The 27,137-nt window shown below is 49.1% G+C and overlaps 3 protein-coding genes across 6 annotated transcripts in view; 1 reads left to right on the top strand and 2 right to left on the bottom strand.

Annotated features, from left to right (window-relative positions):
- Positions 1-27,137, top strand: part of LOC100116047 (zinc finger protein 729) — a 66,497-nt gene that overhangs the window by 6,045 nt on the left and 33,315 nt on the right. Inside the window, exons 3-9 of one of the 4 annotated variants that reach the window (XM_016986390.2) lie at positions 5,293-6,246; positions 6,309-6,596; positions 6,687-7,070; positions 7,170-7,348; positions 7,551-7,976; positions 8,038-8,502; positions 12,592-12,699. In XM_016986390.2, coding sequence (XP_016841879.1) covers positions 5,332-6,246; positions 6,309-6,596; positions 6,687-7,070; positions 7,170-7,348; positions 7,551-7,976; positions 8,038-8,502; positions 12,592-12,598 — 2,664 coding nt within the window. In that variant the 5' untranslated portion in view covers positions 5,293-5,331 and the 3' untranslated portion in view covers positions 12,599-12,699. Of the gene's footprint in view, positions 1-2,496; positions 2,712-5,292; positions 6,247-6,308; positions 6,597-6,686; positions 7,071-7,169; positions 7,349-7,550; positions 7,977-8,037; positions 8,503-12,591; positions 12,700-27,137 lie in introns of those variants that run through there. The other 3 variants (XM_031925774.1, XM_016986387.2, XM_016986384.2) reach the window with 3 other exon arrangements.
- On the bottom strand, positions 18,177-20,222 carry LOC107981205. Its single transcript, XM_016986391.3, has 2 exons — positions 19,564-20,222; positions 18,177-19,443 (listed from the first exon to the last, which is right to left on the bottom strand). Exons 1-2 carry the CDS (start codon positions 19,661-19,663, stop codon positions 19,220-19,222), a joined length of 324 nt encoding a protein of 107 aa, XP_016841880.1. The 5' UTR covers positions 19,664-20,222; the 3' UTR covers positions 18,177-19,219.
- LOC100116127 (low-density lipoprotein receptor-related protein 6) lies at positions 20,956-24,422 on the bottom strand. The gene is made up of 5 exons (XM_001600621.6): positions 23,578-24,422; positions 22,436-22,598; positions 21,879-22,321; positions 21,269-21,646; positions 20,956-21,191 (listed from the first exon to the last, which is right to left on the bottom strand). Exons 2-5 carry the CDS (start codon positions 22,497-22,499, stop codon positions 21,084-21,086), a joined length of 993 nt encoding a protein of 330 aa, XP_001600671.2. The 5' UTR covers positions 22,500-22,598; positions 23,578-24,422; the 3' UTR covers positions 20,956-21,083.

Genomic DNA, 27,137 nt, shown 5'->3' with positions numbered 1-27,137 from the left:
GCGACTAGCTCGGGATGATCTCTTGGACGCTGAAAACGGAACTCGAGCGCGTGCAGATATAATACACAGGGCCGGAAAATTAGCCCCACCTCGCGAATGCACTGGATTCTGCAAACGCGCGTGCTACCGTGATGGATCGAGAATTAGAGTCGCTCGGATCGAGGAGAGGAATTTCAAGGAGCTCTCGTGTGTGCAGAGAGCGAGGCGATAAAGTACGGGCGAGCGCGAGAAAGAGGAACGACAAGAGAGTACATAATTTTATTATGGCAGAATATGCGCTATATCGCGTCAATCTGCAAATTTATCGCGCTAAATATTCCCTCCCTTGAAGCGCGCCATATATAATACACACATACACACTGAGGAGGGATATAGAGAAACTCGCGGGTTCCCACATCACGTGCGCGCTCGCGCTCGCAAACCTGTAAATTATGACGCTGAAACTTAAACAAATCAATGCGGATTAATTCGTTTAGCCTCTCTCTCTCTCTCTCTCTCTCTCTCTCTCTCTCTCTCTCTCTCTCTCTCTCTCTCTACTCTCCGGCGGACTTACATGCCGCTCCCGAGATCGATATTACAGATAAAGCGCGCATACGTGCGCGCCGCGACATCTGCGCCCTGTTCGAAACTTTTCCGCTTGCGATCTGGCTTTCGAGTCTCTCTCTCTCTCTCTCTCTCTCTCTCTCTCTCTCTCTCTCTCTCTGCTCCGAGACGGAGTCGCCCTTCGTATGTGTTTGTGTGTATAATGAAAAGCTCGCGGGGCTAAGAAGAAGAAGAAGAGGACTAGCTGCTGTGTGTATACGCCTGTGCGCGGAATATAATGTCGCATAAAGTGGTGAAAACAAATTGCGCCGACTCGATAGCCTTATCGCTTTGAATATTTCAAGTTAAATGAAAAGCGTGTATATATGAGCTGCATGCCGCTGCTGCTGCTGCTGCTGCTGTGGGCAATGAATTAATAATATTATATGGTGTCGAATAATTCACGGTAACGACGCGCGCCGCAGTATATACAGAATCAGGAAGTTTCTAGTCTGAATGCGTTGTATATTTCTGAATCGAATTCAGCGTAATTATTTGTGTTGAATATATCAGAATCCCACTGACAAAGCGACAACTCGCTCTCGGGATAAGGCTCGAAGAAAAATATCCATTAAAGGATGCTTTATCGGCCCGGCGTAATCATGCATCATCTTATCGCGTTACTCTCGCCGCGCGCGGCCAAGTTGGAGAATTTTTCGCGGTAAATATTCAACGTCCGTAATGAGTAGCAGTTTTACGGTATCACGCCGAGGAAACTTATGTCTTGACCTCGAAGCCAGAGGAACCGGTGCAGCGACGGTGGCGCTGCGGCGGCTTATCTGCGACAATCCCGCATCCGTATAATCGCCGTTGTCTCTCCTCTCCCTCTCTCTCTCTCTCTCTCTCTCTGCATTATATACGCGCGCGTATAGCCCGGCATGCGGCGCACGGAGAAATTACGGCAGGAAACGCGAAAAGCCCGATCCATGCTGCCCGTATAAATTAAGCGTAATGCGCTCGTTAGGTCGAATAAAAGTTTTACAGGCCGATCGAGAGAGAGAGAGAGAGAGAGAGAGAGAGAGAGAGAGAGAGAGAGAGAGAGAGAGAGAGAAGAGACACGGAGAATGAGAATAGAGCTGCGGACGGAAAGAGAAAAAGGGAGGGAGAGGCAGAGAGAAGCGGAAGGGGGAAAATAAGAAAGGACAATAGTGGGAAAGGGAGTGGAATAAATAAAAGACGGAGGAAAATGAGAAAAAAGGAGGAGGAGGAGGATGGCGCTGCAGAGGCAATCCAGGTAAAGGATGCAATGAAGCGTTTGTCGATTTTTTTTTGCCTATATCCTCGTTTCGTCCTCCCCCCCCCCCCTCTTCATCTCTCCGCGCGTTTGAACTTTTGGCCGGCGCGCCGTCCTCGCCTATTATACGACATTTTTACTCGATTGCGAATTTGTAAATGGCTTCGCGATGAAACGCTCGCGCTAAAATCATATAACAGAGCCAAAGTTCTCGTTGTGTGTTCGGAAAATAAAATCGAGAAACGCTGACGACGACTTCCTTCCGCGCTGCGTCTATCAACGCGCTGTCCAAAAAACTGTCGGGCCATCTATCAATTCTCGCGGGGGAAAAAAGCCGAAAATAAAGCACAATCAGAACGCGACCGTCACAGCTTGAAATGCCGCAGTGCGGTCCACGGTTCTCCGAAGAAAAGTGGATCTGCAGTGCGTTTACGGCGCGTCCGCGGTTCGATTTCAAATTTGTATCTCTTTTGGCGGGAAAGCCTCGAAATTCAAAAACAGCGAGAGAAAATAATATAAGCGAAGAAGCGGCAGCAGTAGCAGCGTAGGTGAAGGGTGACGAAGTAGAGGAAAAGGTGGACGGGAAAGACGCGCTAGGGGAGGGAGACAGCTCTATAACCCCATAAAAAGTAATGCTCGCTCCGTATAGCTGTGCCGGCGGAGGAAGAAAGGCGAGGTATAGGGAGAGAGGAGAGCGGAGGAGAAGGCGAGAAAGAGAGAAGGATATTCTCGAGGTCCGTCGGCGGCGTATCGATCGCGGGCGTCTGCGGTAGATTGACACGTGTCATGGCCGCCTAGCTCTCTGAAAAGAGCCGCCGCCGGGACGTCGTCGTCGGGAGCGAGGGAGCGCGCAAGTGGGCGGCAGAGCGCCGCTGGAGGAGAGGAGGACATTAAGGTGCGTAATAGCCAGCGCAGCACCGCCGCGGCATCGATTAGACAGGGCTTCTCTTTCACCCCTCCGCTTTCTGCTGCGGCTCCTACCCGTCGAACTGCGCAAGAGAGAGAGAGAGAGAGAGAGAGAGAGAGAGAGAGAGAGAGAGAGAGAGAGAGAGAGAGGACGCGGCGTTGGCGGCGGCGGCGGTTTACGTGCTCTACATACACACGGCCGCGCTTATGTCAGTTCCTGTGTGTCCCGAGGCAGCCGGGCAGCGGCCTCCACGTCTAACGTCGTTATAAACATTAACGGACCGGCTCAATATTCCCCGGACCTTCGTCCTGGCTCTATCTCGATGGGCTTGCGCGCGCGCGCGAGAGAGAAGACCGATGCGCGATAGTAGCAGCCCGACGACCGACTGCTATATCCCCTGAAATCGCAGGAGACGCGACCCGAGAGCTGCACTCTTTCCACCCCGCCTCTACTTATTCACCTGTTTGGCGACTTCCTCCTCGCGAGAGCTGATCGCAGGCTTTTCATCGGCCTGTACACATTGGGATTCTCGGCGACGATGATGGATAAGTCTCGATCGACGAGAGCCGAGCTTTTCTCTCTCTCTCTCTTTCTCTCTCTCTCTCTCTCTCTCTCTCTCTCTCTCTCTCTCTCTCGAGGCTGCTGACGCACTATTGAGAAACGCGGACAGAGCTCAAATTACACACGGCCGATCGCGAGTGTAAATCACGCGTATGAAAAACGGATAGCACAGCTGTAATTACCGCGGCGATAATTGTACACATAAGGAGGCGAGAGAGGGAGAGCACCTGCGGGAACAGCAGCTGCGCCCGGGAATCGCTGTATACGGTTTTTACCTCGCGGATTAGTCACTGTCGATCATCGATCAACCTTATAGTACAACGTACGCGCTGCAATCTTGATGGATCTTCCCGCTAATCAGTAGGATTGATGAGGCTAATTACGAAACTTTTGGCGGAAAAAGCGCAAACGCTTGTTAATCAATTAGCGCGCGACACACTCAAGTCCGCGCATGATAAGATGTACGGCGGGGAAAAAGAAGTGGAATACGAGCCTGAGCTGTACAACATCACCGGCGGCTTTCCCGTAACGCACGCCGGGGCACAGAGGGTCCAGACAGAGCGAGAGCGAGCGAGAGAGAGAGAGAGAGAAAAGACGCGAGGGGGAAAATATATAGACGCAGCGAAGAGGGGCGGCGTCGGCGGAGAGGCAAAGTGTCGTCGTCCGAATAACGGCCAGGCGGCATCGACCGATCTCTTCGCCCGCGCGCGCACACACAACCCTCCCGGCCTTTCTCTCTCACTTGTTCTCTCTTGCTCTCTCGCGCGCACACACACACACTTGTTTCCCGGCAAATATTGAGTTCAATTTGCCTGTTACTCCCGCCTCTCGGTATTTTCGATGCCCCGGCTCCGTCTGTCTTTGCGCGGAAAGCTCGCGCTCTAATGCGATTGTCCTTAGCTTTTGTCCCGATGCTCCCTTGCGGATCGTACGAGCTCCGCTCCTGTGTTTCTCCGTGTATCCTTTCTTGCCTCCACATAGATGCGCATGTACATGTATATGTATATACGCGTACGCGGAGGGGAGATGGAGCTTCGAGTCACTTTAGCGCGAGCACTTAAAACCGAGAGACGAGATAGAGACTCTGCCTTTAATTTCGAGAGAGAGAGAGAGAGAGAGAGAGAGAGAGAGAGAGAGAGAGAGAGAGAGAGAGAGAGCGAGAGATAAGGGGATCACTGCACGCTACACACCTGCACTGTTTGAATATTATGCCAGCGCGCGCGGCGGGAGCGAGCAATCGCCGAGATTATTGTTAAAATACGAGGTCGAGCTTTGCTACGGGGAATTGAGCTCTTCCCCTCTCCTCCTTTTATGCTGCAGCGCACTTTTTTGCGTTATTAATTTTTCCCGCGCACCGCCCTGTGCAGCCCTTTCGAGGTTTCAATTTTTTCCGACCGTTTTTTGTATCGGAAATGTAGAGAATAGTGACGAAAATACCGCGTAAAACGCACAGGTGCAGCGCTTCATCAGTTAGCATCCTAGTGTACAAGCAGCTTTATAGCTTCCGTGTCCTAACTCCCTATCCCGCGATTAATTATTTATTCTCGCGCGTGTCCCGTCGTTTTTCTCTCCTCGAACGTATCGGCTCGCGAAAATAAACGCATAACACGCGCGCGACTCGCCGCCGCCTCTAATTGAATTCGCGTGTTCCGTCGATGCACCTTTTCAAGAGCGCGCTTATCTCCCGTCGACAAATTTATTTTTACGCATCCGCGGCAAAGCCGTGCGCTGCACGAAAGACAGTTTTGTTCGCAATTAGCTGCCCACGCCGAGAGAGAGAGAGAGAGAGAGAGAGAGAGAGAGAGAGAGAGAGAGAGAGAGAAACGGACGGACGCGGGAGCGATCGGATTTATTTCAAGAGCGAAGGATGCTGCCGCCTTTTTCGATAAGCGCGAGCGTTTATGACGGTTTTTAGCTCCGAAGATAAGCTTCTTTACCGGGCCGTTCGAAGTAATTGAATTTATAAATCGGAGAGGGAACGCGCGATAATTCGAGTTTAATTATACAGGGACGTACGTGTGGCCGACGTGTGCTTCAGGATCCCGATATGCAGAACTTCGAGGACGAGGACGACACGCACTTCTGCAACAAGTGCCACACGACGATCAACGGCCTGGAGAACTATGTCCGTCACCGACAGTCCGGTTGCCGCACCTGCACCGAGGGGGACAAGCCCGTGTCCGTGTACCACAGCCCCGTGTCGACGCCCAACGTCCGCTACCCCGAGATCCTCAACGCGGACGCCTTCTTCAGCTCGCTGGAGCTGCAGTCGAGTGCCAAGCCGCAGCCGCAACGCCCTACCGACCTCCTGGACACCAAACTCCGGAGGTCCGGTCGGAACGAGGAGCGCAAGAGGAAGCGCATGCGCAAGGACAAGAGCCCAGACGAGAAGCCGGAGGAGAGCAAGCCCAACCTCATGCCGGTCGTTACCGATCTCGACGACCTCGGCATACCGTCCCTCGTCGGCTTCCCCGAGATCGTCAGCACGGCCAGCAAGCAGGCCAGCAGCGCCGTTCCCAGCGGCAAACTCGCCGGCAGCTCGGGAGTGGCTGCGGGAGGAGGCGCCAAGGCCGAGAGAAGCGCTACCGATCGGAAGCGCGCCGACTGGCTCGAGGACACGATACTCACCGATCTCGCGGAGACCAAGGAGGAGCTGCGCAACCTGGACAGCTACGCCGAGTACGACTACGCGCAGCATGACGAGGACTCGGACGACGAGAGCCTCGACGTGGACATGGTCGAGGAGGAGTTCTACTCCGAATCCGACGACCCCGAGCACGACCAGGAGTATCCCCCGCGGAGTCACACGGGGGGCAAGTGGAGACCCGAGGGCATCTCCTCGCAGGAGGAGGCAGCGACTGCGCAGCAGCAGCAGGTCAACGAGGACGAGGCGGAAGCGGACGAACCGGCGCATCCGCCGCCCACTCACACCGGGGGCAAGTGGAAGCCCAGCTACGTCCAGGTAACCGCTTGTCATTACCTCGTAAAAAGAAGAAATAAAATAAAAAACTAAACCCCACACAGCCAAAGTACGAGTACGAGAGCAGCAAAGACGCGCAGCAGCCACCGCCGGGTCACACGCGCGGCAAATGGGTTCCGGGAGCCGGGGCCGATATCGGCGCGGGATATTGGTGCAGTCCCTGCGGTCGGAAACTGGCCTCCCGGCTGGTTTACAACCGGCACCTGCGCTCCGATCTGCACGCCAGAAGAAGCATGCAGGAAATCGACGGAGCCGTGCAGCCGCGGGGCGTCGCGCTCCCGCTCCCCCGCCGCCAGCAGCAGCTCAGCCAGCGGCAGAAAGTCCTGGCCACGGTCGGTACACACACACACACACACACACGTAACGTACACACATTCAGTCGTAATAGCACACGGTACCGATGCAACTCTCCGAATCCGCAGATGAAAGGCGAATCGTCGCCGGCCACGTGCGAGGCGGACTGCGGCAAGAGGAGCAGCAGGAAGAGGCAGCGGCCCCGCGAGGAACGAGGCCAGAAGAAGCAGAAGCGGCGACGGGAGAAAGAGCTGCTCTCGTGCGAGATCTGCCGGGCTCGCGTGCGCCGCGCGCAGATGGGCAAACACCTTCTCTCGCACTATCACTGCCGCGTCGCAGGTGCCATGCCGAGCGGCTGCACGCAGGCCGCTCGCCGCTTCCTCCTGGAGAACATGGCGAACATCGTGCGCCAGTGTCCCTTCCAGTGCGGCCCGTGTCGCTTTTATTGCAACACCGGCGACACCTTCCTGCGGCACTGGAGATCCGACGCGCACCGGAACGCGGTGTCTAAGGTGAATTCGAGACTGTATTTTAATTCGCTCGCGCGTTTTGACGGGCCAATTTCACACTTGTATATACTCACTCGGCGACGATAAATTTCCCCTGCGCAGATAGCGGGCAGCTTCGTGTGCGCCCTCTGCGACTTCTGCTGCGATGATAATGAGAGCGTCGAGGCGCATATAATGAAGCAAGGCCATCAAGATGTGGTCTCCATGATAAATGGCTCCGTACCGATAGTCATTCGTCGCCAGCGCGTGCTCACGTGCCCAACCTGTTGCCGCCGCTTTAGGTAGGTTTAAACGCGCTTTCCTCTATACACAAACGTTATTAATCGAAGCTCGATTCGGCGATTTATTGCATCGACCGGTAAAATCGGCCGGGCTTGTCTTCGACGCGCGCGCCTCTTGAATATTATGCGAGTCGGTTTAATTGATCGGCTCCGATCTCGTTATTTATACCCGAAGCCTAATGAACGTGTAATGTCTCCCGAGGTACAACATACAGCTCCGCTTCCACGCCAAGGAGACGGGCCACGAGATCTGTCAGTCCGCCTCGGACGAGTACCAGCGTCGGCTGAGCTGCGGCCTCTGCGGCCAGATCGTCCGCTCGCTGATAGCGCTGCAGCGTCACCAGCTCTCGTGTCACAAGGCCGTCGCGCTGAAGAGCGAGCAGGTCAAGTCCGACGACGAGGCCGAAACGACGCCCTACTTCTGCTCGTTCTGCTCGGTGTCCTTCAAGACGGCCCACGACGCGGTCCTCCACAGACGGACCTCGAGCCACAAGGAGACCGTCAGGAGCAAGAGGTCCGGCGACGGCCAGGAGACGAGGCGGGCCTGTCCCCACTGCGAGGTCAAGCGGGAGAACCTGGCGGAGCACAGGAAGCATCTGCTGGAGGAGCATTCGGAATTGTGCCACAGGTAAACTCTATGATAGCATGCTAAATACAGGCTTTGTATAACACACACTCCTTTGTTGCAGGTGCGCCAAGTGCGGAGAGCGGTTCGCCCTGTCGCAGGACGTGACGAGGCACACGCGCGAGAATCGATGCTGTTCCCAGGAAGAAAAGCCGTCCAGCTCTGCAGTAAAAGCAGAACAATGGAGCTGCGACGTCTGTACGTTTGCGAGCGACTCGGGGGCAGAATTTCTGTTCCACAAGATCCTCCACGACGGCCCGGTAGAGCGCGAAGAAGCGGCCAAGTCGACGCAGCCGTGCTACGTGTGTCCGCTCTGCGAGAGGACGTTCCGGAAGTGCGCGCTCAGGGACCACCTGCGGAAGCACACCGGCGAGAGGCCCTTCCCCTGCGGCAAGTGCTCGGCCACCTTCGCCAGGAGGTCCGATCGGAAGCTGCACCAGAAGAACTGCCAGGGCGCCGAGGGGCCGGTCATTCGAGCCAAGGAGAGGAAGTACATCTGCAACGAGTGCGACGGCGCGTTCTACACCAAGTGAGTGCTTTTTTCCGAAATTAATTATCGCTCGCTAGAGAGAAGGAGAGAGTATTTCACGGGGCCGAGCCATAACAGTGTGTACTTGTCGCCGGCGCGAGCGGCAACTTGGTCCTCTAAATAATGAAGACCGGGCTCGCGCATACATTCGGAATAATTAAAAATAGAAATACGAGCCCGTGTACGCCAGGCGCGCGCGCGCGTACACTCCCTCAATTGGGGAAAAAATAATCGCCGGGGAAATTTTAATGCGAGTTTGTCGGACTAATGGCGATAAAATAGAGGAAATTTGTTTCTCGCGCGCTCGCGCCAGTGCGCGCACCGCGGCGGAGCGTGAGTATATATAAATAAACGAACGAGCTTTCGCCGCGAGAGAAGTATAAAAGACAATAAACGTCCGCGAACTGGCCCCCGCGCGCGGCTGTGTAGTAAAAGTGTCCTCAGTGCATAACTATAAAATGAAGCACCGCATCCGCGCGGATATAGCCGCGCGCGGAAACAAGGCGTCCCCTACACCTCCCCCCCCCCCCCACGCTCACTATACGCGCGAGAACGAATGCAGATAGAATTTTCGCTTCTCTCGCTAGCTTTTTTTCGCGCGAGAAGAGCCGCGGGGCTGCTCGTCGGGGAAAAATAAAAGAGCCGCTCGCCGGCGCAGGGCGGCCAGATAGGGAAAGAAGTTATACTTTAATGCGGAGATACGAAGACACGGGGGCGAACTTGCTCGAGTAGAATTTAACGGACACGAGAAGGCGATGTAATTTAATTTCGAGGAAATTGGCAAGTTATGTATGGAACTTTACTATTTACATAAATGAAGCAGTTTATGCAGCTAGTTGCGCGCGAGAGGGGGAAGCAACTCGCTGCAGCGCTGAATTTTTTGCATATTCGTGTTTATATTTCGACTCTGCAGAGAGCAGTGCTCCGCTCTCTTTATCTCTCTCTCTCTCTCTCTCTCTCTCTATCTCTCTTTCTCTCTCTCTCTCTCTCTCTCTCTCTCTCTCTCTCTCTCTCTCTGCGCTTGCGCGTGCGCGGATTACTATTTTAATCGAGGGCTTTTGAATTAATAATGGGAAAAGTTTCGCGCGATGATCTGGCTAACTTAGTTTTCCAAACTTCCGCAGAGATTATGATACGCTCCGGCTACCTTTGCGCCTTTCCAAAAAGTATATGCAGTGTATATCCGAGAAGTTTCGTCGCGTAGGTGCACCCCGAGACGGGCGAAATAATTGAAGGCAAAAAAGCGAGCTTTCCAGCAAACAATAATCAGTATATTAACATCTCGTAACGTCGTTCCGGCCGCGGTATTTAACGGGCGTCTCTCTCTCCCGTCTAATGCTAAGGCATACTATACGTCGGCGACGTATACGGTCCCCTATAAAGCAAAAGTTAACACCTTCCATACGGTTTCCTGCTGAACGTGCAGGAATACATACATCAGCTATAGACGGCCGATTCTATCGGCCCTGCATTTTATGTATATATCTGCGCGGGAGAGTTGTTTTCGTCATTGTTTCCCCTTTCCGCTGCGCGCGTCTTTGTATTCGCGACTCGCGAGAACACGTTGATCTCGTATGCCGGCGGCGCACGAGCTGCCGCGCAGGCGCATTGACGATTTTTCGAGAGATACGTATTGTGCCGTGTAGCTTGTGTGCACCTACTTAGCGACCTACCGGCGGATATACACGCTGATAGTGCTTCGCACACGAGGGACAGTTGTACCGGATAGTTCTGCTAAGAGAAGAATGTTGGTGTGTCCTATACTCAAAAAAGACGTATGGTAATCATTGTATTCGTTCTCTGATTGGCTGTTCGTTTTACCGCGCCATGTGCTTTACTTTTTCCTCAAAAAGTGGGAATTGAGGAAATATGATAACGAGAGGTGCATTTTGTTATATTGTCGTTATTGCGAGTCTGAATTAAACACTTAATTTTAATGTATGGATCGCTAGAGCGATATAAATTAGGTACCAAAACATAGCAGTTTTGAACTGACCTTTTCGTAAACCCCTAAACTCTTCGTGTCTGTGGCACGTGAAAATAGGTAGTGCAGTCTATAAATGTAGTGGTGGGTCACTAATGCTAAAACTGCATTATTAAGATATTAAGGCGAGCTTAAGAAAAGTTTCCGGAAAAACTATGCAATGATTCACACTCTTCCATCGTCCAAGCGGTCATCCATCCGCACCCCCGTTTCCTCTCTCTCTCTCTCTCCAGCACTTCGACAATAAGCCCTCGACAACTCGGTCCTTTTCAGGGCGTCGAAACAGCGATACATACATATAACAGCAGCACGCGCACACCTCCCGCACAGTATACAGTCACAGTATCACAAAACGACCGAACCTCTCTCTCTCTCTTTCTCTCTCTCTCTCTTTCTCTCTCTCTCTCTCTCTCTCTCTCTCTCTCTCTCTCTCTCTCTCTCTCCCTCTATTTCACTTTTCCATCCCATCTCGCCGGACTCGCTCGCGTAAGATGTTGTAATACGTGCGAGGGTTTCGCCTAATGCCCCTATACTATGGCCTACGCCGGGGATTAAGCCGACTACTACTGCCGCCGCCGCCGCCGCTGCTCCGTCGTTTCGTCCGCTCTCGGCTCTGATGTTGGCCTTTTACGATCGCCGCGTACCGCTATATACTACTCGTGCTTTATACACATACGCGAGCCGCTGACCGGCTACTATTTCGACAACAGCCTTTTTCTCCGACTCGATTACGCAAGCGGGAGATCGGTATAATCTCATCGCTGCAGCGAGGCTGGACTACTCGTTAAATTCGATGGTGCCGGAGGATTTCTTCCTCGTTTTTTCTTAGCAGGTCGTACGTATGGAAGAGAGAGAGAGAGAGAGAGAGAGAGAGAGAGAGAGAGAGAGAGAGAGTGAGAGATCCGCAGTGTCAGCTCGTGTTTATGTGGCGAAAAGTCGCTAGTCTATTTTCTCTCTATTTTCGGCGGCTCTCTTCTCGGAGATTCGGCGCGCGCGTCCCGTGCGCGATAACGAGCTTTTTATCGCCGCTCCGAATGAAAAGCAGCCCAATAGGTATGTGTCCCGCGTTTATCGGCAAGGAATATCGCGGTTATACGAGGGACACGTGCTGAAATGTTTAGCCTCCGCCGCTGTACGGCTACGCGCTCGATTTCCATTTACTCATCTTTCCGAGAACGCGCGAGTAAGAAATCAATTAAAAGGAGAAAGGGCATATAATATGCGCAGAATCAGAGTCTGTGTATAGGTATAAAGAAAGAAGCTTCCTTCTCTCTCTCTCTCTCTCTCTCTCTCTCTCTCTCTCTCTCTCTCTCTCTCTCTCTCTCTCGCGTAGCACAGGTAATTACGAGACGGGCAGCTCCCGCGCCGCGATTCCGAGAAAACACGGCTCCTGCGCATACCCGCAGCAGCAGCAGCAGCAGCAGCAGCTACTCCTTTCTTCCTCCCGCGATGTATGCGCATATTCAAGATAGTATATGTTACATACGCGCGGCGCTGGCTGCTGCTCCTGCTACTGGCCTCCGCCCTTCTCGCTCTTTATCTCCTTTTCTCCTCTTTCCCCGCTTTATCTTTATTTTTAGGCCACGGCTACCGCACACTCGCTGCTGCTGTATGCCCTTCTCTTATTCTGTCGCGTCGCGCGCGCCTTATCGCGGCCGCTTCTTGACCGAGCTCTCTTCATGCAGGTATTTACATATATGGACCGCGTGGCTCTCCGCTACCGTGTCTCCCTATCTTTTATCTCGCCCACGTATGCACACGCGCTAGATGAGCGCATTGTGTGCGCGCGCGCGCGACAGTAATGGCGATGGATCGTCCCGCTCTGGCTTTTTGATGGGGCGACAACGCGCTGCAGACACGCGCCGAGGAAAAACGATCGGTTTCAATTAGCCGCGAGCGAGACTCGACTGCTGTTTTCGCGGTCGCGCGTGCACTTTGAGCTTCCTCGTATGTGCTTGTATACTTACATTAGCGCGATTTTTTCTTCGTCTTTCTTTGCCAGCGATGATCGATGCAAATATGCGCGCGCATCGATAAGCCGACATTTGAATAGCAAGCGCGAGTCGTAAACGGATAATGATAGGTGGACTTTGTTCTTAAATAAGCTCCTGACCGCGACAGTTGCGCAGTGTGTATTTTCCGGCAGCTCAGAGCGTTTCAACATGAACCGATGCATTCGGCTGCTGCTCGCCTCGGCGATGCTCGGAGCCGCTTACTCCGCGGGTAAGTATACTTTCCTTATAACGTTGCAATGATACGCGTAGCTGATCGTTACTTCTTCTCAGTTGGCGACTTTGGGTACGACGACGTAGAGTCGTGGGGAGACAAAACGCCCGTTTGCAAATACGGACTCAGACAGTCCCCCATAGACTTGGGAGAAGGAGCCAAGGAAGTGAGGGTCAAGAACCCACCGATCGAGTTTATGAATTATCACTTGAAGCCGATCGTCGTCAACATACTGAACGACGGCCACACTGGTGACTATAGTTTTTGCGCGTGTAAATGTGCGCAGATTACGTAACAACGGAATCGATGCTCGCTTTCAGCTAATCTCACTGGCAAATGGTCGAACGGGATACCCTACGTGACGGGCGATTTGGTGAACGGCGAAAAGTACAACTTCCTCGATCTCCACGCCCACTGGGGCAAGGGCCAGGATGATGGCACCGAGCACAGCATCAACGGCCAGAGGTTCTCCGCCGAGCTCCACCTGGTGCACGTCAATTCCAAATACAAGGACTTGGCGCAGGCTCTGAACTACGTCGACGGAGTCCTGGTCGTGGGCCTGCTGTTCGAAGTGAACGTAAGTACTTCACGCGCGATTCTGACCCTTGCTATCTCGCACGAATTTTTCGCAGAACAAGAAACCGGCTCAGTACGGGATGAAGCTGCTGTCGAGTATGGACTCCGCGGTGTCCCGAGTGAACAGCCTCAGGTCCCTGAGGTCGAATGACTTCGACCTGTCCCTCCTCAAACTGGACACGATCAGGTCGGTCTACACGTACGAGGGATCGCTCACCACTCCACCTTGCACGCAGAACGTCCGCTGGATCGTGGCGAGCCAAGTGTTCTCGATGGACGAGGCTAGCGTGAGTCTATCGCACAGGCTCTAGAACGTCATCGTTGTACCACTATAACCGGTTTTGAATTCTCGCAGCTCAAGGCGCTGAAGAAAATAAACCTAGGCCACCAGGAGATCTCGAACGTCCGACCTATCCAACCTGACAACAACCGGAAGGTCGAGCTCTACGTCCTGGCGGGGCGGCCCAGCAAGTCCAAGAAGAGCCAGATACTCGGCGGTTCCCTCTTCATCAGCGGTTGATGTTTAAAGCTCCTGGATAGATCCGATTGTCGTTGTGTGGCATTAAAAATCTGATAAGTGCAGTGCTCGACCTTTATTTCTTGCCCTCGCAAAAATTCAACATCAGAAAGGCGCAATAACAGCTGTGGACGAGACAAACGTTCATTATCCCTCGGCGGACGCAGGTGAAATTGGAAAGGATAAAAAGAGGCCGTAGGAAAAAGTCCTGTCCTTAAACGCATAGCGTCTGGTAAAATTGTCGGAAAGCTCACACTACGGCTCGCCCGGCACGCGCTAGACAGTTTAGCGGTGAACGAGCCCTGTACACGCGCGAATCGCGAGCGGAGAAAGGAGAGTCGAGTTTGTCGCGTGAAATATTGCCATTCATAAAATAAAACAGGCCTGCGGTCGACGCCGCCGCCGCCGCCGCGTGGATATGGCCGCATGACCCTTCTCTCTCTCTCTCTCTCTCTCTCTCTCTCTCTCTCTCTCTCTCTCTCTCTCTCCCTGCTTCCACCCTTTCGCCTCCTCTCGCGCGCGCTTTTTCGTTCCTCCTCTCTCTCTCTCTCCTCCCTCTCTCGCCTTTTTCCTCTTTTCTTAGCTGGCGCTTTCGTAATTGTTATTGTTTGCCGGAGTTATGCTGTACTTAAAATAGTTTTAATTAACGCGAGACCACGTGCTTAATCTGCCTTTAAATCGACTCCGGGATAAATTCCGGATTTTCATTTGCTTCTCGCGCGTGGGCTGTGTTGACTTTTTCATCCGCGTCAACGAGATCAGCCGATAAATTTCCAAAAACGCACCTTCCCGGCTTTCCTAGCTCAAGTGCCTCAAGCGCCTCTACACGTATCATATAATTTCGAGTCCGGCCGATCCGCAACGCTTTCTCTCTCTCTCTCTCTCTCTCTCTCTCTCTCTCTCTCCCTTCTCGAGAGCTGAAACGTCGCCAAACCGCAGCGGCCGCCGCGGCCGCCGCGTCGTCGACCTTTGCCCTCTCGTATATTTTTCGCGCGATTCCTCTGCGCTCTCTTTGGCTCGATCCTCCTTTTTGCCGCGGCTGTGTAACTCGCTCGCGTTCCTTTTTGTCCGCGGCGCGTTCAACCTGACGTTATTTAACGCTGACGGCGTTGAGCTTCTCGTTTATACGCGCGGGACTGAAGGATTTACCGCCCGAATTTCGGGGGCTTTGAATTTTCCTCCTGCACTTCGCGGCGTTAATTCCGGCCCGCGCGACGAGAGCTTGATTAAAAATTCTCGCGGACGAAGATGCGATCTCCCGCTGCGCAAAAAGTTCGCGTTATCGAACGGGTCGAGGATCTCTCCTTAGCGTATCCGCGCAGCAGGTCTAATTCCCCGGATGAGTAACGCCGGGCGCGTCCGCCGTTAGCCGTTAGAGCGGCTCCTCCATAGTCCTCGTTGTCTGCGAAACGAGAGAAGATATCGCGGGCGCATGTACAACGTCTCCTTTTCCACGCGGGCGAAATTAGCGAGCGACATGTTTATTGTAAATGAATCCCAGCAGAAGCCGTTGAAGTTGCTGTGTACTCCGGAGGGGGAGAGAAGAGGGGGACGACGACGACGACGGCGACGAAGTAGACGCGGGGAATAGTATAACGGCGCGCTCTCGGGAAACGGACTCCGCTGCGTACGTATGGACTCGGAGGAGGGATTAAACGAAGCCGGAGAATTAACGATATTTTCCCGGGAAATTGAGATGGAGTTGATGGAGTTGACGAGCCCAGACAAATTTGCGGGGAGGTATTTGAGGTATTCGAGAAAATACGAGAATCAATCCTGACTAATCGCAATCATCCAGTGTTGAACTATATCGAGCGGGGCAAAGTCCCTTATCTCGAGGCCAGTAGCGTTGCCATCAACTTTGACTAAACTAGCCTCCATTGCGTGCGAGTGTAAGTGAAGCCGAGTTACGGGACGCTTACACGCCATATACACAGCAACGGCAGCAAATTTGGCGCGCGAGTATAGCACACGGAGAGCGAGAGAGAGAGAGAGAGAGAGAGAGAGAGAGAGAGAGAGAGAGAGAGAGAGAGGGTCGGAGCCGCGTTTGATTAGGGAGCGTTAATGCGAACTTATTCCGACGTTTAACGCCGGTCACGTCCGCCAAAGCCCAAACGACGTTTCTCGCGATTAAGCGCCCGGCGCCGGAGATCATTTTCATGCTCAAGGGGAATAAGTGCCGAGTGTCACCAACGCCTCTCTCTCTATATGTATCACGTTTTTTCCTTTGTATACTGTTATTGCTCGCCTGACTTACGCGAGTGATAAGAGAGTGATTAGGCAAATTTGCGATTGCGCGGAATGTTCGCTTCGTTCTGGCTGACCTCAGCGAAGCTATGAATTATGCATACGCGTACACTTTTGCTCGGCGAAATTTATAATGCCACATTAAAATCGCTGAGATTCCGGGGCCTTTTTTCCGCTCGCGCGTATCATTGTCCGCTCCGGCTCTCTGATACAAATGTTTCTCCGGATCTCTCGCTATAAATTCGGCGTCCCGATGATTAACGCGGCAGCAGCAGCGTCTCGGCGCGTTATTTCGCGAATAGGTATAAATATAAAGGGCTAGACGCCGTGGACATATATTTTTCGGGAGCAACAATGCGCCGTAAATCGGGGCCCGGGCAGTCGTTTCAATCAGCGACACTCGGTGCCAGTGCGCGCAGGGATCGAGTGGAGAAAAAGAAGGAGAGAGCTGAGAGAGAGAGAGAGAGGCAAGGAACGAGTTGAGTCCCCTATTTCATAAATATCTCTCGATTCGAAGAGCTAAAACAAATAAGTCAAGCGGCGACACGGGACGACGCCGAGCGGCGTGTGTTCCCACGTGCACGTGAAATTCTAATCTCCGGCGATCGATCCTCGCGCGCTTATACACGATGTAAATTAAGGGACGCCGGCGCAGCACAATAAAGAGCCCAAAGAAGCAGCAGCAGAAAACTCGAAGCCGCAGAAAGAGACGGAATTACCGGCGGTGATGCAAAAAGCGAAGGAGGAGGAGAAGCAGAGCTGCGGCTTAGATGCATCTCGCAGGTGCTGCGCGCGATGGACGGACGCACATACACACTCGCGGAGCGGCGAGGAGAAGAGAAGGAGGTGGGATTGAGTTATGACAGCAGTTGCTCCGGGGGGCCGCCCTATCTCTCCCTTTCGCTCTCTATATGCCTCTCATTCTTTATCCGCGCTCCTCTCTTTCTCCTACGAGAGAGAGAGAGAGAGAGAAGAGAAGAGACAGGCGAGAGAAGGTCCGATGGGACGTCGGCCATGTATCACCTTCGGCTCACTCTGAGCCCGGCCTCTCTCTCTCTCTCTCTCTCTCTCTCTCTCTCTCTCTCGGAGAACACACTGCACCGCCATCAACCACGCACGGCGCACTACATCATCAACGCCATCATCGAGTCGCGATTCGACGATCCCGATTCGTATATAACTCAGCTCTGAGGCTTGTGTCTCTCTCTCTCTCTCTCTCTCTCTCTCTCTCTCTCTCTCTCTCTCTCTCTCTCGCTCTCTCCCTCTCGTTTCCTCCCACCTGACCGAGCTGCGCTCATAATGCATGTCCGAATCGGAGAGATATTAACATCGGGATACTTGGATGGATATAAATAATCCGGACAAGCCTCTGCGGTTAATTGCTCGCTCTCTCTCTCTCTCCCCTCGATTGACAGCGGCGCGAGAGCCTTGCCTTGACCTTCCGCGGTCTTCCTCCCCACGCTCTCGCGAGATAAAAATCTCCGATCGGCCCCTTTTTTGCACTGTAATTAATCCCGCGCGCTATCCATAATTCACCTTCGAAAATGCACGCTCACTACTTTCCCCCGCGTGGACTTTCTCACCGATCGTGTGTGAGGTCTCAATCCTACCGCCGCGAAGCTTCCGTACACGCGTATAGCTGCATGAAGACGTGCGGAAAGTTGACGAGAGCACGACGACGTTGAACGCTCGCGCAAACGAGCGCATAAAAGCGCGCTTCGGGCGAGTAGGAAATTTCTCGACGGCTCAGCGGCGGCGGCGCTGCAGCGTCCGCTCGTAAATACCTCAGCGCTTTGAGCCAATTAAAACAAATCATTTTAATGCGCAACCTTTTTAATTAATGCCCCGGCGCGCTCTCTCTCTCTCTCTCTCTCTATCTCTCCTTCTCTTCAAGCTCGGCTTTTTTTGCTCTGATGCTGCGCTGCAGCGATGCGCTCCCCCCCCCCCCCCCCTCTTTCACTTACTCGAATTATCGTTCCCTGTCCATCGTTCTCAATCTTCCTCCGGGAGACTTTTTTTCACGACCGGACTCGTACGCTGATGCTCTGTACAGCTCTTACTTTTTGTATACTTTGGTTGCTGCGGGTTGGTGGAATATTTGCGCGATTGATCGAGTACACTTTGTTTCGTGCACAAGTGCGTTTATTTTTCGTCGAAATTTTGTATACAAAAGTCGAATACTACATCGTGAAAAATGCTGTAATATCGTTACGCCTCGTCGAAACAGGAGTGTATTACCGACGAGTACATTGCATTGGACACCAGGCACATGTACTCGCTTTCTCGCAGCCTTTCAGATGCAAGAACATGTCCAAGACAATACCTTGACGCTTACAATTCTCGACTTCGACACCGCAGAATGTCTAACCCTAATGGTCCTACCGCTCTTCATATCAGTGTAAACTGACTCCGCCTGGGGGCTCCTGTAGAACCGTAAATGGAATAAACTGGGATAGCCCTCCTCCACGAGATCTTCCAAACAGAAGAATTCCCGGTGATTGTACTTGCTCAAACTGCGTGGAGCCATAAATCTACTATAGTAGGGAACCCTGTGCGTCTTCGTAAATATTGAAGCGGAAGTTCCGCTCGCCTTTGTAATTCGTCTCCCAGAGGACGTGCTGAGCATCTGCGTAGTAGAAGCTCTTCACGAACGGATCTACCGGCAGACCTGAGATGCGGGCCTTTTGGCTGACGCACTCGACGGAGGTGAAGTCCATCGTGGCGCGCATCACCTGCGAATACATGATCAAACGAATATTGTTAGTTTGAGGTTGACGAGTTTGGTTTTTTGGATCGTCGAACGAAAATGAAATCATCGAGAATAATGTGATAAGACGCCCTACATGTGGTTTATTCTTGCCGACTAATCTGCGGACCTTATCTTTTTTAGATAGAAGTCTGCAATGTGCTCGATTCAAAGTCTTATATCCAGTTATTTCTTACACGTTGGTGCGAAACAGCTTGAAAGTTGTCTACAAGAAGTCAGTCATGAACTCGCTTGATTACCTTATTATGATCCCCATAAAACACGAAGCCCTCGTAAGGATCAACGACGATATCCACTTACTTCCGTCCAACTCGAAAACGTCTATCTTCCTGCCGCGTTGGTCCATCGCGTAGATTTTGTCATTGACGTAGTCGACGGCGATGGCTCGGGGCTCTCACAATCAGTCATTCGGCCCTGCAACTACAGTCTTAATTTCACTGGATTCGTTGAACAAATCTTTGCTGTAGATCCTATGGGTAGCCACGTCGCTCCAGAACAATAGATGCTTATCGTAATGGTAGTCGACACCCGTAGCGTTGACTGCCTTGGCGACAAGAAATGTGTCGAAGCTCGTTCTGTAAACTCTATCAGTTGCTGCTACAAGGATTTCCGTACCATCATTAGCTGTAAAATTCAAAGTAACCAGTACGTATGTTAAATTCAAACGGCCACTGAAGAAAAGTGCATTGAAAAGTATCCTTTTATTGAATTACAATAATTTTCGAATTAGAAATTGATACTCACCATATCTATAAGGAAAAGCAGCAGAAGCCTGTAGTGTTAAAGCAATCGATACGACTAAGAGTATCATTTTTACTGCTGCGTAAACGTTGCTCTGCAACATCAGCGGACTGACTGCTGATTCTTGTTGTGCTGGAGCAATTTTATATCTCAAAACAAATATTATTTCTGCGTAATTAGTGTGTTACTATCTGAAGGGAAATGCCCGATACTTAGTTAAGTGGCTTATATTTTTCACGCGAGAAATAACCCAATAACTCACGGTTTTATTTTATGAACCGAGGATTCCCGAACATTAAAATCTCTCTTCGTAAGACTGGTGATATTTATCGCGGCTCGTTTCACAACAGACGAGTCGTGCTATGAATAATCTGACTGAGCGCACTGTCTGCCAGCAAACATTATTTTAAAGAAGATGTTGTGGTATAAAGCACTGTTTGATATTGATTTGTAAAGTGAGTTTTGCCTTATTCAGAGTTGGAGATGGTTATCCACCATATCAAAATATACTTATTGAATTTATTAAGCAGGATAATCTCAATTGATATGGCAGAATTAAATGTGTAGTATTTATTGATACAAAAAGGTCACAGTTTAGACGATACAGAGAAATATAGACGCAGAGCAAGAGTACGAGATGTTACCTCTGCGAGTGCTAGTGCTGAACTGAAGTTACAGTCGCACAGCGCTGCAGCTAGATGCATACTTTCGCAGGTAAAAAAGAGCCGAAAACATTTTATCTGGAGGCATCTGCAATCTGCGCGCTTTGAACGGTTACTGGTTAGTGTGCAGGAAGATTTATGACTTACTCTGGGTTTTCTCTTACTAGCTAAATACTCAAAATTTAAAACAATCAGCAATTCGTACTCGTTCACGTATTTCTCAACAGTACTAATAATTTAAATTCGCTTACACGCGAGCGTACAACCACTTGAGTGCATTGGTAATGGAAATAACTTTTCAAGTTCACCGGCTATCAAGAGCACTTTCTTGTTTTGGTGCACATGCAAAACCATGTACAAGCATATGAGAAAACCTACGAAAAGTTGGGGTTCATAATTTCTCGGAAGTCATTGAACATCCGTGAATAATTCTATTATTTGTGTACGATTTTTTGCTTTGACAGTATAATACGTGTTGACTATACTTTTGATTTACATTTCCATTTTGAACGTCCTAAAATTACTAAAAGAGGAACTATATTATACTGCAGTTGATACCTCGGCTAATACTGTGAAGTGTAAAATGTATATATGGTTCTTCATATGAGCATATTGTTAGCTAAATGTTTGGATGTGTAACGTTCCATGTATGATATCGAGATATATTTTCTGTATTATTTATAATCACAGATAACACAAGTAGATTATATGGATGAATCATGACACATTAAGATTTTGTCTCGTACATAAAAGTATTTATTTTTGGCGAAAAATTTGTATGTTTACATTGTTTTCTCGTGATTTATGAATGCGTAGTTAATTAAAATCGGATCGAAAATGTTTATGTCGATTCAGTCCAAGTTATTGCTTAACGTCTTCGAAGCAAGAGTGTGTTACGCTCGAATACGCTGGATTAGAAACCAGGCACATGTACTTGCAGTCGGCGTTCTCGCAACCTTTTGCGGAATCCTAGAAAAAAGTTATTTTTATTTGACGACTCTCTCATCATTTCCATTAAGAATTCAAGAATATTTCCAAAACAATACCTTAACCTGGCTCGCGTTTTGCAGCGAAGGATGCCTAACCCTGACGGTGAAAGCGTTCTTTACTTCAGTGTTGACTGGCTTCGAAGAGTAATGCTGCAAATGGTGTACACCGTCCGCGCGACCATCCACCCAGAAGAATCCCCCGTGGTACTTGCTCAGACTGCGCGGGGACACGGCAGTACCGCGAACGTAATCGCTCGGGTGGTCGTAGAAATTGACGTGGTCCTTCTGTTCGCCATCGTAATTCGACTCCCAGAGGAATCGATGTGTATCTGCGTAATAGAAGCGTTTGGCTTCGCGATCTATGGTCAGTCCCGAGATGTAGGACTTGCCGCCGACTTTTTTGACAGAGGTGAAGTCCATTGTTGCGCGCATTACCTGCGAATTCATGGACAAACGAATATTAGTACTTGAGGTTAAAAACTTTTGGTTCTCAAATAATTGAGAGGAAATTGAATCACCGAGAATAAAACGATAAGACACCCTGCATTTGGATTTTTGGCGGCTAATCTGCAGACCTTGTCTTTTTCCGATGGATGTGACGTGCTCAGTGACTCCAGTTTTTTAATGTCGAAATCAACATCTCGCTTTCGACAAAAATCAAAATTACCTTATTGTGTTCTCCATAGAAAACAAGTCCTTCGTTAGGATCAACGACGATATCCATGGTATAGTCTTCATCTGCATCAGGTTCGGTCAGATTAACCTGGATTCCACTGATCCTCTTACTTCCGTCCAATTCGAAGACATCTATCTTTCTGCTGCCGTGGTCCATCACGTAGATTTTGTCGTTGACGTAGTCGACGGCGATGGCTCGGGGTTCCCAGTCATTCGGCCCCGCAACTACAGTCTTGATTTCACTGGACTCGTCGAACAAATCCTTGCTGTAAATCTTGTGGGTAGCCACGTCGCTCCAGAACAATAGATGCTTGGCGTGGTGGTAGTCCACACTTCTGGCGTCAACAGCATCGCTGACTAGAACTGCGTTGCTCCCGTCCAAGTTCATACGGTAAACTCCATTTCTTGCTGCGACTAATAGCTCCGCTTCATTTTCTATGAAATTGCAAAAAAAAACAAACAATCAAGATTCATTTATTTACATCGCTACTGGAGATAAGCTTGTCGAACGTTCTTATAATCGCTTTTGGATTGTAAATCAATTCTCACCATTTACAGGGGCAGAAGAAGCAGCTTGTAGTATCAAAAAACTTGACACGACGAAAAGTATCATCTTGGCAGCTTAATAAACTTTTCTCCGCAATGTCTGCAGACCTACTATAGAGATTCTCGTCGGTGGAGAGCTTTATATCTGCTGCTGAGACAATGTGCGCTATGGGAAAAGCAAAATAAATATATGATTTGCATAATTAGTGGGTTATTATCGTCTTCGTCACTGGTAATATCTGATACTACGGTTCAATGTCTCAAATTTTGCACATATAGGAAATCCCTACTCCAAAATGAATGTCTATTTAAATCATAGACTACGCTCGCGTATCGTTAATCAATTGAGAATTACCAGAACATTTTAATTTCGTAAGCCGCGACTGATGGTGACGCAACGCTTATCGCGACTTATCTAGAACAAACAAGCTGAGCTCTTCAAATAATCCGACGGTTAAATTTATCTATAAACGAGTGCGTCTAGTACAGTAGAAAACGGTATCTAGTATGAAACAGCTAGTGCTTCTCGTTCAGTATACGAAACACGTGTTTAGCATCCAATACGGAACAGTTTTCCTATTTACCTTTTTTCGTCGAATTTTTTTGTTCGGAACTTTCTAAGATGTATATATAAAGATAGATTTAAATCTACGATCCAAAGAGAAAGAGTATTAAAAAATTAGAAAATAATAAAACGCTCAAAGTCGGAGCAGTAATGTGCTATGATAACCAATGTTTGAAAATCAAGACTAAGTGTATAACGGAGAGAAAACGTTTAAGCCTGTAACTAAGCAAAAAGGCTAAAAAAATTGAAAATGTAATAATAACTGTGTCGCAACTATGTTACTGAGCGCATCATCTGCTAATAAAGAAGATTGGGTAAAATGTTTGAAGTGCTAATGTGGACAGATTCATTGCATTATACATATGCCACAAGTTATGTGCTCAAGTACTTATTTGAAATACGCACTTCCAACATAGTTGTTTATTAATCTAATTCATTAAAATATTTTTAAAAGCAATATTTTTGAAAAATATATTATTTATTGAATTTTATTCTAAACGAAGAAGTTGCTACCACGCGATAAGTGTCACGGAATGTCCAATTTAAACGTTTAAAGAAAATATAACGCCAAAATGATTACCATATACTTCTGCTACAGTTGGACTCTCCTTGATGTCGCCTCAGAACGCACTTTTGAAAAAGTTACGAACAAAATTTAAGTTTTACAGCTACCATACACATTACTTATGTAAGCGATATTGTTGCGGGTACGTAACAATCATGTGTGTATAGAACGTGATTTAAAGAGCAATAAAAAGCTACGATATGCACTTATTTGTTTACTTGAAAAGAGGTTTTGTAACGATGAACAAGGTTTTCGGAATATAATGGGACCAGGTAGTAAATAAGAAATACAGGATTAAACTAATTAGAATTTATTCTGAATTAAACACGTCTTTAGCTTCGCTTGATTTCGGCCAGACTGTTGTGTAAGGAGCCGAGCTCCGAAAGCTACGATATGCAGCTTCTCGAAGCTAGTCAAGAGTAGGGGGAGAGCGGTCACATATACTATAGTACATAGGCGTACTATATACTTATTGTATATTCCAACAAAGGTTCTTTTAGAAAATGTCTGCATAATGACTGGACTATGTTGTGAATACGTAAAGTGAACCTTAAAAAGAGCGTATTCACAATTAATATATTTAATTTCAAACTAAGACAGTACACTACAAACATATATTATAGTCAAAGTAAATACTTCTTACACCATTGTGGTGACTTTTTATTTAAGTTAAAAGTGACTGTGTACTCTATACATATTATATTCTCTATACATATATACTCTATACATATATACTGACATGTTACGTCTTTTCAAATTACAAAATATATTTAGTGACTTAGATAAGGTAGAGTTTCCTACTACAGCTAGTCACGCGGAGAGTGTAAAAATGTGTTCGTCTTTTTAAATAAATATATCACAAGTTTAAGGTTTTTTTTTTAAATTTCTGTAACGGTCGATGATGCATAGGATGAATGATACATCAGAACTTTGTCTTATATAAAAAAGTATTTATTCTTTATAAAAATGTTGTACAAAATTTAAATATTTACATAGTTTTGTCGTGATTTATGTATTTGAATGATGGAAATCGCAAGAAAAATGTTGATGTCGATTCAGTCTTTCCTCGTAAAGTTATTGCTTGACTTCTTCAAAGCACGAGTGTGTTACGTTTGAATACGTCGGATTGGACACCAGACACATGTACTTGCAGTCGGCTTTCTCGCAACCTTTTGCGGAACCCTAGAAAAAATTATGTTTATTCAACGACTCACTCATCATTTCCATTAAGAATTCAAGAATATATTTCCAAGACAATACCTTGACCTGGCTCGCACTTTGCAGCGAAGGATGCCTAACCCTGACGGTGAAAGCGTTCTTCACTTTAGTGTTAACTGGCTTCGAAAAGTAACGCTGCAGATGGTGTACACTGTCCGCGCGACCATCCACCCAGAAGAATCCCCCGTGGTACTTGCTCAGACTGCGCGGGGACACGGCAGTACCGCGAACGTTATCCGTCGAGTGATCGTAGGTATTCACGTGATCCCCGCGCAGGCCATCGTAATTTGTTTTCCAGAGAAATCGCTGCGTGCCTGCGTAGTAGAAGCGCTTAGCTTCGCGATCTATTGTCAGGCCCGAGACGAAGGATTTGTGGCCGACGTATTTGACGGAGGCGAAGTCCATTGTTGCACGCATAACCTGCGAAATTTTGGTTAAACAAATATTGTTCTATGAGGCTGAAGATTAATAGTTTCTTGTATAGGTCAGTGAGCAATAGTACATTGTGCAACAAGAGGAGGAAATAAGATATGTCAAGCGTGGGTGAGGTGTTCAGCACGAGTCGTAGACGAGTGCTTAAAACACCTCACCCGAGCCTGACATAACTTTTGTTCCCGTGTTGCACATCGTGTTTTTTCCATCAATGGCATGAAAGGAACTTTTTTTATGCGTGAAAATTGGGTAGGAGATCGCGCATTTCAAGTCGTGCACAAAAAATTTGAGAAATTTGAGAAAATTTAAGAGATTTGAAAAACTTCTCCCCGCTTGAGCTCTAACTTTTTCTAATACGCTTGAAATGGACGATTTTCTACGCTATACTTTTAGGCATGAAAAAAGGCCCATTTCATGCGCGTGTTGGGAACAAATTTTATCGTCGACGAGAATAAGGCGATAAGGCACCCTACACTTGCTTGATCTGCAGACCTTATCTCTTCCCGATAGAAGCGTGTAACGTGCTTGTTTTAGTTTTTACGTATTATATCTATCACAGCTTCGCGTTGGCATGAAATATAGCTACGGAATTGATGCGTTGCTTTTGACGAAAACCAAAATTACCTTATTGTATTCTCCATAGAAAACAAGTCCTTCGTTAGGATCAACGACGATATCCATGGTATAGTCGTCATCTACTACAGGTTTGGTAAGATTAACATTGATTCCGCTGATCCGCTTACTTCCGTCCAACTCGAAGACGTCTATCTTGCTGCCGCGTTGGTCCATCGCGTAGATTTTGTCGTTGACGTAGTCGACGGCGATGGCTCGGGGTTCCCAGTCATTCGGCCCCGCAACTACAGTCTTGACTTCACTGGACTCGTCGAACAAATCCTTGCTGTAAATCTTGTGGGTAGCCACGTCGCTCCAGAACAATAGATGCTTAGCGTGGTGGTAGTCCACACTTCTGGCGTCAACAGCATCGCTGACTAGAACTGCGTTGCTCCCGTCCAAGTTCATTCGGTAAATTCCATATTTTGCTGCCACTAACAGCTCCGCCTCATTTTCTATGAAATTAAAGAAAAAGCAACAAGTGTTTATTTATTTACATCGCATCTGGTGAGAAGTGATAACGTTCTTATAATCAATTTTCGATTAGAATACTCACCATTTACGGGGGCAGCTAGAGCAACTTGTAGTATTAAAAAACTTGATACGACGAAGAGTATCATCTTGGGAGCTGAGTAAACGTTTCTCCGCAATGTCCGCAGAACGACTATAGAGATTCTCGTCGGTGGACAGCTTTATATCTGCTGCTGAGACAATGTGCGCGATGGGAAAAGCAAAACAAACATTGACCTGAATAATCACTGGGTCATTATCGTCTTCGTCACTGAAAACGTCTCATACTCGGTTCAGCGTCTCAAATTCTTCAGTTAGGAAATCCCCGCTCCTAAATGAATGAGCATCACGGTAATAGCTCTCGGTCACGATTTATCAATCGAGGATTTCCCGCGCACGCTCAATTGCTGACGCGGTGTTTATTACGGCTAATTTCGCACAACAAACAAGTCGAGCTGTTCAAACGGCGTTTCTCGAATCTTTCCACCCGAAACAGCTAAAAATCAGCCGGAAACTTTCTACATTAATCAGATGCGAGTTTCACTCGCAAAGCAAAGCAGCCGGAGCGAGCGCAGGTATGGCATGCCTGCGCGCATACGTGCACATCCACGAAAAAGCGAAAGGCTCGCATATATACCGCGCATATCGATACAATCTCGGCATCTCCATCATCTCCGCCTCCACCTGCGTCCGTTCGAGTTCGCGGCGTCGCGGGCACATAAGTCACTCGCCCCGCGGGTCGCGCTAAGGACTGCGCGCAGCTCGTGTAAAGCGTCCCGCAGCATTTGTCTCATCGCTATTCC

Source organism: Nasonia vitripennis, assembly GCF_009193385.2.
Source record: "Nasonia vitripennis strain AsymCx chromosome 3 unlocalized genomic scaffold, Nvit_psr_1.1 chr3_random0004, whole genome shotgun sequence".
Lineage (NCBI taxonomy): Eukaryota > Metazoa > Arthropoda > Insecta > Hymenoptera > Pteromalidae > Nasonia > Nasonia vitripennis.
Note: the sequence above shows the minus strand (reverse complement) of the source record. Positions and strands in the feature narration are given on the sequence as shown.